This window comes from Phaethon lepturus, unplaced genomic scaffold (genome assembly GCF_000687285.1).
Source record: "Phaethon lepturus isolate BGI_N335 unplaced genomic scaffold, ASM68728v1 scaffold17491, whole genome shotgun sequence".
In the NCBI taxonomy this organism is placed as follows: domain Eukaryota; kingdom Metazoa; phylum Chordata; class Aves; order Phaethontiformes; family Phaethontidae; genus Phaethon; species Phaethon lepturus.
Window position 1 is genome coordinate 1 of NW_010518616.1, and position 9,102 is coordinate 9,102.

Genomic DNA, 9,102 nt, shown 5'->3' on the forward strand with positions numbered 1-9,102 from the left:
TTGTCTTTCTCTGGTGAGCACAAATGAACTACATGTCTTGTGGCAAAGCACAAGCCTGGAGCTGTGAAAGCCTGCTTCCTGGCTAGAGGAATAGAGAGTGTAAAATTGGAATAAACCCAAAAATATTTCTGTCTAAGATAAGACCTTTTTGGCCATTGTTTGTCATTTGTGCTGACAGGGCAAAAGAAGTTCAAGTTTAAGATAAGCCTGACTGGAAAATACTATCCTTTCTGAATTTCCTTTTCTGCCTTTTTTTCAGGAGATACTCATTTTCCCTTTCCCAGATTTTTAGCTTCAGCAAACATTTTGTTTGCACTCATTTGATTTTTTACCAGTTATGTAAAAATTCAACCTCCACATTCATAATTAAAGTTCATGGTATTCAATTCACATTTAAAACGGCACCGAAGAATTAATTTTGCACATAGAGAAGGAACTTGTTCTCCACACTTTGTTAGTGACTCTGAAGCAAGATAAGAATTAAATTTTAGTATGAGGATTCCTCTTCTCGAGACAGGTGGTTTTTTTTCTATCAACATTAGCACATTTGGCTGTGCCACATACATCAACTCTTGAGGTGTGCTGTGCATTTAACTACGCCATGCACACTGCAGCGCCTCAGGTTACCCGGAGGTTGTGTCGCATCCCATGGCGCTCCATACCCTAATTTTGCCTGACATTATGCTTTGACTCATCACGTTAGATTAGGTACAGCGTGTGTGCCCATACGTGAGAGGATGCTTTTGTGCCGTACAGTTACTGTAGACTGGAGGAGTTGGTGTTAAGTGTTGGATGTGATCTCAGTGTTCAAGCTCCCTGGATCAGTGCAGTGGCCTCGCACCAAAGGAAATAAATCAGCAGTGCTCTAACAATGTGTTCTTCTCTCTAGGCAAGCTGACACAGGGGCCCTGCGGGATAACCCGCGGGAGAAGAGGGATCAGCTGGACCAGAATTTAGACCACAAGTGGAAGGCATCTGTGAGACCTTTGCATGCACAAGAGCCTACAGTTCTGCCTCACGAGAGACGGGGGAGGTCTGGGACGTTGCCTAGTGATTACCGATACTCTCAGGAAAACGTGAACGGGAAGAGCAAGCGTTGTAGCCCGCCTCATCTCCCCTGCTCTGAGCCACAGACCTTGAACGAGAACCACTCCTGTCTGTCCCAGGGCAAAGGAGAGGAAAACCATAGGGTAGAGCCGGTGCTGCTGAATAAGAAGCGTGGACCTGCTCCTCAGAGGCCGCCGCCACCGAAAAGAGATAAATACAGGCGACCAGATAATTCCGCACCATCGCTTGGCACCTCTTCTGAATCCCTGCTGGCAGTGCCCAGCCGACCTTTTCCGTCCTCGTCCCCCAGCTCTGCCGAAGTATTTGCCAGTCAATCCTCTCTCTGTCAGAGTCCTGCAGCTTTCAATGGAAAACTGAAGAGTGCTAATCCACAGCAGCTCCAGCAAGCGTCATCCACGGAGAATGTTTGTCAGCACTTAGAAGAAAAAACGCACCTTAGGTCTGAGTCTGTATTGTCTTCGAAGTATCGGTATCTTCACAAACCTGGCATGGAGACATCAAGGTCCCCTTCTCCTCAGTTTGCACCACAGAAGCTTACTGATAAACCTCCTGTGTCCGTACAGGATGAGAACCCAGCCAGGTACTAGATGTAACTATTTTATTAACACTTTTTGCCCAGTTAGACCTTATCAATGGTTGACTGTTCGTTTTCTTTACTAGATTCATTAAGCATGAGCCATGCCAGCATGTCCTAAAGAGACCTAAGACTTTTGTGAAATTCCAGTTGGTACCACTGAAGTCCTTCAACTGGTCTGTGGTTTCTTTTAGCTGATTGATGCTGCTCAGGTGTTACAGCTGGTAGTTTGTAGAAAAATGGAAGGGATGGATTCAGATGGATTTTCCATTCTATGTCTGGGTGAAATCAGAAAATTCCCTGTTGTCATTTCCCTCACCCGAGTCTGTATATGAACATGAATCAGTGTAGGGACAAAGCAGATGTGGGAAGGGAAGCTGTATCCTTTGTGAGAACATGTGTTTTGAAAGCACACACAGTAAGGTACACTGACAAATCATGACTGTTTTCATGTTACTTTTACGATGAAACATGGCACACCAGGTAGTCTGCGGAGGGGTCTGCAGCACTGTTTGTGTTGAGATGGGCTGAAGATTTAGCAGAATGTCAGTCATTTCCCAGGCTAGATAAACTCAGAATTAGACAAACCAACTGAAATTGAGTGCTATGTCGGTCATATGCTGCTAACATCATAAAAGGTTTTTCTCCCACAAGATAACAAACTCTTCCAGGAAGCTCAGGGATCCTAGTTTTCATAAATCCTTCAGCACTACAATTCATGGATAAAGAATGAAAACAAAAACCCCAGGCTGAATGAATGCAGAGGTTACTTCTCTGAGCAAAAGTAGTTGGAATAGCTTGTCTCTACTGTAATGTAAATGGTTGAATAGACTCAATCATGCTGTTTTCCAGTGTGCCTTATGACACAGGAAAGATGAATTACTTTTTTCCCTAAACATGCCTTGAGGTTTTTCCTTTTGTAACCAGAGGGAAGAAAATGGTATTTCATCCTACAGTGTTTTTTAACATGAAGTAATAATACAGTTTACTATGCACATGGATGCTAGGATTCACATGACATGTTGCACTTTTCAAAGGTAGATGACAGTAATGACTTCCTTAATGTATTGCTTTATGAATAGATACTAAGGCTGCATAGGAAGCTAATTCTATTTGTCCTTCCTTTTTACTAAGCTTTAATGTTAAAATGAGCACTGAGGTGTGCCTAATTATATGCCCATATCTGAATGATAATAAACTTACACTGAAAATCTTTTGTTAACATTTAAAATTCTTAAGCCCAGACAGCTCTTGTTTGTGCACAATGTATTGTCATCAGTTAATAATTAGTCAATAACACAGGTATGGCAAAAAAGGAAAGACATGCAGGCCATACCTCTGAACCTTCTATGTGGTACTTACTGTATGGTATTTATTTCATATGAGTAAAAGTCGTCAAGTAGATGTATCTTAATATGCAATTAATTAGATTTGGCTTATTACTTCTGTTGGCTCCTCGCATATGAGCTTTTGGACATGCCAGTTTGCATGCTGTGGGCAGCTAATGTTTGATGATGTCAGCATGTAGCTGTTTACATTTCTTTAAGAAATGTGTCTTGTTTATCAACAGGATTGAGTGAGTGTGTAGGGTTTCCTGCAGCGTTTTAGGTAGGACAATGTAGTGTGGGGAAATACTGGTGGTGTGCAGAACCCAGCTATTTCCAAAGATGACTGTTTAGTGATAATGAAGATGAAAAGAGTGCATTAGTGGATGTGCATCAATAAATTTCCAGTAAACATACACTTGGTTCAAGGAGTGACTCTGCTCATGGTTGGAGTAAAGCTTTGTAATGGCCACAGAGTTGCTGCAAATCAAAATTTCGTGCTGCAGTTCCACAAATGGAAAACCTTCAGAAATCAGGAGGATAGTGATCGCAGAAACAGAATTTCTGAAGCACCTCATGTTGAACTGTCTTTGCTCTGACAGAAGTCAGTTGACTTAATGATGCCTTAAGGACCTGGAAAATCTTTTACTAGGCTGAGGGGCATGTACTCAGCGTCTCAAAACAGATGACGGGCATTTTGTGTAAAGAATTGCAGTCAGCTCACTTCTCTTCCCATTACTCCCCCACACACACTTATGCACGCATCTTGTATTTCCCCCGAATTCAGAAATGTGTTCCTTTTTGCAGTCTGTGGAGTCCAAGAGGTGTGGGCTTTATTTAAAAACAAGCAAAAGAAAGGGTCGGAGGCAATGGCAGGCCTCTGCCTAGCTCCGGGGCAGCCAGGAGGAGAGCCCACATCTGAAGGCAGGGAGCTGGGGCTGCGTGGCGGACACAGGAGCGAGCTATTTAAAATGACAGTCACCCTGAATGAAAACACCCTGACCAAATGGGAATGAGGAGGTTCAGCACGGGCTGGGAAAATGGCCCCAAAAGTTGAATCAGTATGCCAAAGCATGTCTGCAGAGCACTTGAGGAAAGTAAACAGCTATTGGGAGACTGCACAGTCATTCAGAAGCAAATATACCTTTAAAATATAAGATACAACTTCTGAAAAATATGAAGTCAAACGGATTTTTCTATTCCCTGTGAAAGAAAAGTACAGCACAATGAAGTATATGTTTATTTTTAAAGAAAGTGACACACCCACACTTAGAGGAAAAGAGCCGTAGTGTCTTGGTCACTTATCTGAAAGGCGGCAAGCAACCCAGCCAGTTGAAACCAGATATTTTAGCTAGTAGGCAATGTTCCTTTACTTGCTGTAGAACTTCCAAACCCACATTATGACAATAATTTCAAACTTTCTGCAAACTCAAAACCACCAAACTAGACTTCAGTTTCTTGTACAGCTTACATACAGTACAGATGTTTCAGTAATGGTATTTAACGTGTTACTGTCCAATTGAAAAATCAAAGTCAGCCTCCTCTTTAAATAGCTTGCCTTTCTGAATGTCCGAGGTGGCCCTTCATGCTGTGCAGTACAGAATTTTTGCTATAAGCTTTCCATAAAAGGAATATCCAGAATTGTGTGCTATCCTCTTCAGTGGCTGGTTTTTCTTCTTGAATTAGAAAACTAGGACACTATGGTGGGATCTATTTATTAAACTTCTGTATCTTGTGTGAAATTTTACAAATACAGATTATTTTGTTTTCAATCATGGAATTAAATTTTGAATGATTTCCAGGTTTTTCATTTGTGATTATTTGTTATTCTTGTAGTTCAGCACAGGCCTAGCCTGCAGGATGCTTCCATCTGGTCTGTTGTCTCTTCCCTTGGAAGAGCTGGGAATTGATGTGAGGGTATCACAGCCTCCCCAGGCAGCTAAGCTGCCTGTCAGGCCAAAAGCTGAGGCCCACTATTGGATCTGTGTGAGGCAATGAGGTTGAGCTTGAGGCGTGTTTTCTTCCGTATATGTGGCAACAAAGGGGTAAAAGGCAATTCACCAGCACAGTCTCAAATCTGGGGTCTGGCTGCTGAGATTGGACCCACACGTTCATGGAAACAAACATAAGTCCTATACCATGAGTATTGTGCAAGGCTGGTATTAGGATTACTTAGTTCATTACAAATGAACTAATACTATTTAAAATGTGTGGGCAGAAAGGAAAACACGTAGATTTAGGTTTTGAAGTACAATGCAAGGAATATTGTTACCTAGATCTCTCATCTACCTTTTCTCATATTTGTGCTTCCCCTCTGATTTGCAGATAAGTATTGAGTTGTAAGGTTCTTACATTTCTAAAGATGGATTTTCCTTGTTTTCCAGAATTGAAAGGGTTATAGACAACAATACTACGGTGAAAATGGTTCCCATCAAGATAGTTCATTCTGAGAGCAGCGCAGAGAAGGAGAGTCGCCAAAGTCTCGTCAGTACCATGGAGCCTCCTGCTTTACCCAGTGGTTTGGAAAAGGACCAAATTAAAACACTCAGCACTTCTGAGCAATCCTATTCACGATTCTGTGCTTACACCAGGCAAGGTGTAGAGCCAGAGCCAGAAGCCAGAACTAAACCAGCTGACCCTCAACCAGCTGAAGAACCTGGGAGCAACTTGAAGGATAACAGTGCTGTCACACCAGCAGTCAGCTATGTAAAGGCCAAAGAGAAGACCTTTGAAGACTGGAAGTCAGAGGAACTAGCCAGAGAGATTGTGGGAAGAGATAAATCTCTAGCAGACATACTAGATCCTAATGTGAAAATAAAAACAACAATGGATCTGATGGTTGGAATATTCCCTAAAGACGAACACCTCTTAGAAGAAGCTCAGCAGCGCAGGAAGCTGCTGCCAAAAGTTCCTTCTCCAAAAATTTCAGAGGAGAAGTGAGTATTACTTTCTGTAGGCCAGTTGTTCCTTGTATGCTGCTGTCCAAAGTGTGTCCGTTTTCCTAGGGGGATGAAGGTGAGGACCTTCCTACTGCTGAGGCTTGGGGCTTTTCTAGGACTCTTAGTTAAAATAGCAGTCAAACATAATACTACTAACAATACCTTTAATGACAGAAAAAGAAGAGTGTTGTATATTATGAAAAGTTTCCGGAGACCTGGTGAAAACTATTTGTGTGGGAACGTAAGAAATAATTAACTTCTCCCATTTCACAGCAATTAGATATTTTTACCAAGATCACCCAGTCTAGTAACTGGAGAGAGAAGGAACAATATTTTAGCCTTTTTTTATGTGATGAAAATTTACAAAGACAACTTGAAGTGGGCATGAGGTGTTTCCTGGAAGTGAATGAGAGCAAAGTAAGAAAATATTTCACTTCCATCCATGTTGACATTCTTTGGGTCTTTTGTTTTCTTGATAGGAGTTACTAAATTAAGTTGTAGCCTTCTCAAGAAGTTCATGTGTAATCCCATAATCAAAAAGATAAATACTTAACATTGTAGTAGCCCACATTTGGCAGTCTGAAGGGATACTCTTTCTGACATGGAGGTCTTTGCACTACTTAGTAAAATGTAACCTTATGTTTTGTTTCCAGCTGAGATATCTTAGGTCTGTTTCACTCATTGTAATGGTGAAAGATCTTCTGCACTACTTCACTTTTAGCTTTTGGTGGGCATGTGCTGAGTTCACACAAATTCTCTTCATAACCAGTATTTATTTATCGTATTTCCATAGGTAATGGCTTTCTGTTGAACCCCCTGCTTAACTGGTGAAATGATGGCTCTAAAAGAGTGTCCTTTCTTTTCGGTGATTAGGGTGTCAAGGCAGTTAATGGAAGTTTTGACTTTTTACCAGGAAAGAGGAGCAGAGCACACCGTCTGCCATCTCCCTGACAACCAATTCTACTTACTACAGCACATCTGCACCAAAGGCAGAGCTGCTGATTAAAATGAAGGACATGCAGGAGCAGCAGCAACAGCAGCAGAGCGAGGATGATTCTGAAGACGAGCTGGATCATGACTTGTCAGAAAAGAAGGTAAAAGACATTTCTAAAAGCGTAATGGGAGGCTCTCAGTTGCATGCATTTCATTAACTGTGAATTTGCTAGGTAAGCACCCCTAAATAAAAGGCCTTCTAGATGTACAGGATCATTTGGAAAATCAGCCTGGGGTTTTTTGGGGGGAGGTGGGGAGCAGGGCAGGGCAGTGCTAAGTGTCCAACTGTGAATTTAGGAACTTCATGTTAGGTGCTTTTTGCAGCCTGATAAATGTTTTGGAAAGTCCCAAGGGGAGAATTTTTGGGGAGGTTGTTTGCAAATACTGTTTTCCATTGGAGATTCCTAGTGTATTTCTCTCACTTGCTGTATGCAAAAAAAACAGTAGTGCTTACGTATCCCACTGTAACTAGTGGTGGTTTTAGTTGCTCCATATTTTTGAAATTTAGGTCCAGTATTTGGGTTTGTCATGAGTGAGAAAGAACACACATCCCTTTTTTTTTTTGTTAATTTGTTTTCATGAGCAACAAACCACTTTGCTTTCTATTTTTTTTTACCTTCCAAATTAATAACAGTAGTGGTGGGAGATAGCTAATCAGTTTGGATTCAGTGGAAGTTACTCATCACAAGGGAGGCAGTCTTCTCCATTCTTGTTCATCCCCACCCTTTGGTGTTTCATTTCTGATCTAAGGTCAACATAATCCACTAGGTATTAAAATGATGATATAATGGCATTTCTGTGGCATTTGAGAAAGTGTTGTCCTATGTTAAAATCATTGCACCCATCTCATTAGTGATTTGGCATGAAATATTTTAATCATAGTTCCCAGTATGGATAATCTGGAGGAAATGGTCTGTTTGATCAACTAAAGTGATGTAGTTTAACTCTGTTTACCTAAGCCAGTAATGCAATGGTGTGCAAATCTTTTCTGTCAGCTTTCTGCTTAATAATCAATGTCCAGGGTGCATTTGGTAATCCAGTCCCACAGAAATGTCTTTTAATTAAATATTAGGAATATATTCAGTTGCTATGAATCAGAGATTCTATAGGAGATTCCCACCTCTGGTTCAGTGCAGGAATGGATGCATTTGAGGGGGCTGTAGTGTTTTCTCTTACCACTCTGTTTCGGGCTTTTTCCCCTCCCTCCCTCTGCCCCCACAGCATCGCACAGTTCAATACAGCATGCGCTGCCAGGGGCACGGCATGGCTGTGGCAGGAGAGCTGCCCTTACCCTCTTGCCAAGCAGCTGCTGAATCCAACAGCTGTACTGTACTTAGACAAATTAAGGATTTCACTGCATTTGAAATAATTTGGTTTTATCTGATGCCACACATGACGGGTCACGTTCATTGTTTTTGCTAGAATTAGTTTCCCTCTCATTAATTATGGAGTGTATGTATGGGGACTATTAAAATTAAACCTTTCTGGTTTGCCCAACAAGCTAAATACTAAAACTTTCATAAGCAAAAGTGCCATTTATTTGTGTTGGTGTCTTAACAGGAAAATCATTTTCACCCTTTATGTACTCCTCCCTCCGTCACCCCAGCTCCATCATACACCACTAATCACATGAGATAGGAAGTATTTCATGAAGAGCTTTTAGCAGAGCTCCCCCATCTTCTTCTCTGAACGTACATATTGTTGTAGCCATGCAGACATCGCTACTTACTTCTCTCCCGGCTCTTCCACATGTAATAGGATGCAAGCACTCAGTTCAGTGGGCTTTCATTTTGGATCTTGTCAGAAAATGTATAAAACTCGTGGTAAGTGGGTCAAGGCATCTTTATAAAACAGCCAGAATATATAACTTGGCCCAGCTTCACATATTTGGCAGCAGTTTAACAAGGGATCATTAAGGACCTGAACACTTTAATAGCACACTTTACGACTTCAATTATTTTAGAGGCGGCATATGCCCAGAACCTGTTTCCTTGATTCCTAGAAACTGGTCAGCACTGTTATGAGATACCTTAATTGCAGTCCACAGTGGAATGATTGTAATATTTGTCATTCTCTGCTCTGCAAACCAGAAATGTGTGGTGCTTTTCTTTTTTTTTTAAGTAAGTATAGGAATTTCATGTACATTAGTTGTTTTTTTATTTTTTTGTTTTAATTTGGGACAATCCCTGTATTCCCAGCTAGC

The 9,102-nt window shown here is 41.3% G+C and overlaps 1 protein-coding gene across 1 annotated transcript in view; it reads left to right on the plus strand.

Annotated features, from left to right (window-relative positions):
- Positions 1-889: 889 nt before the first annotated feature.
- Positions 890-9,102, plus strand: part of LOC104628272 (protein Shroom2-like) — a gene marked incomplete at its 5' end in the record, with an annotated part of 16,385 nt that continues 8,172 nt past the window's right edge. Inside the window, 3 exons of the mRNA XM_010296799.1 lie at positions 890-1,648; positions 5,352-5,903; positions 6,820-7,000. Coding sequence (XP_010295101.1) covers positions 890-1,648; positions 5,352-5,903; positions 6,820-7,000 — 1,492 coding nt within the window. The remainder of the gene's footprint in view (positions 1,649-5,351; positions 5,904-6,819; positions 7,001-9,102) is intronic.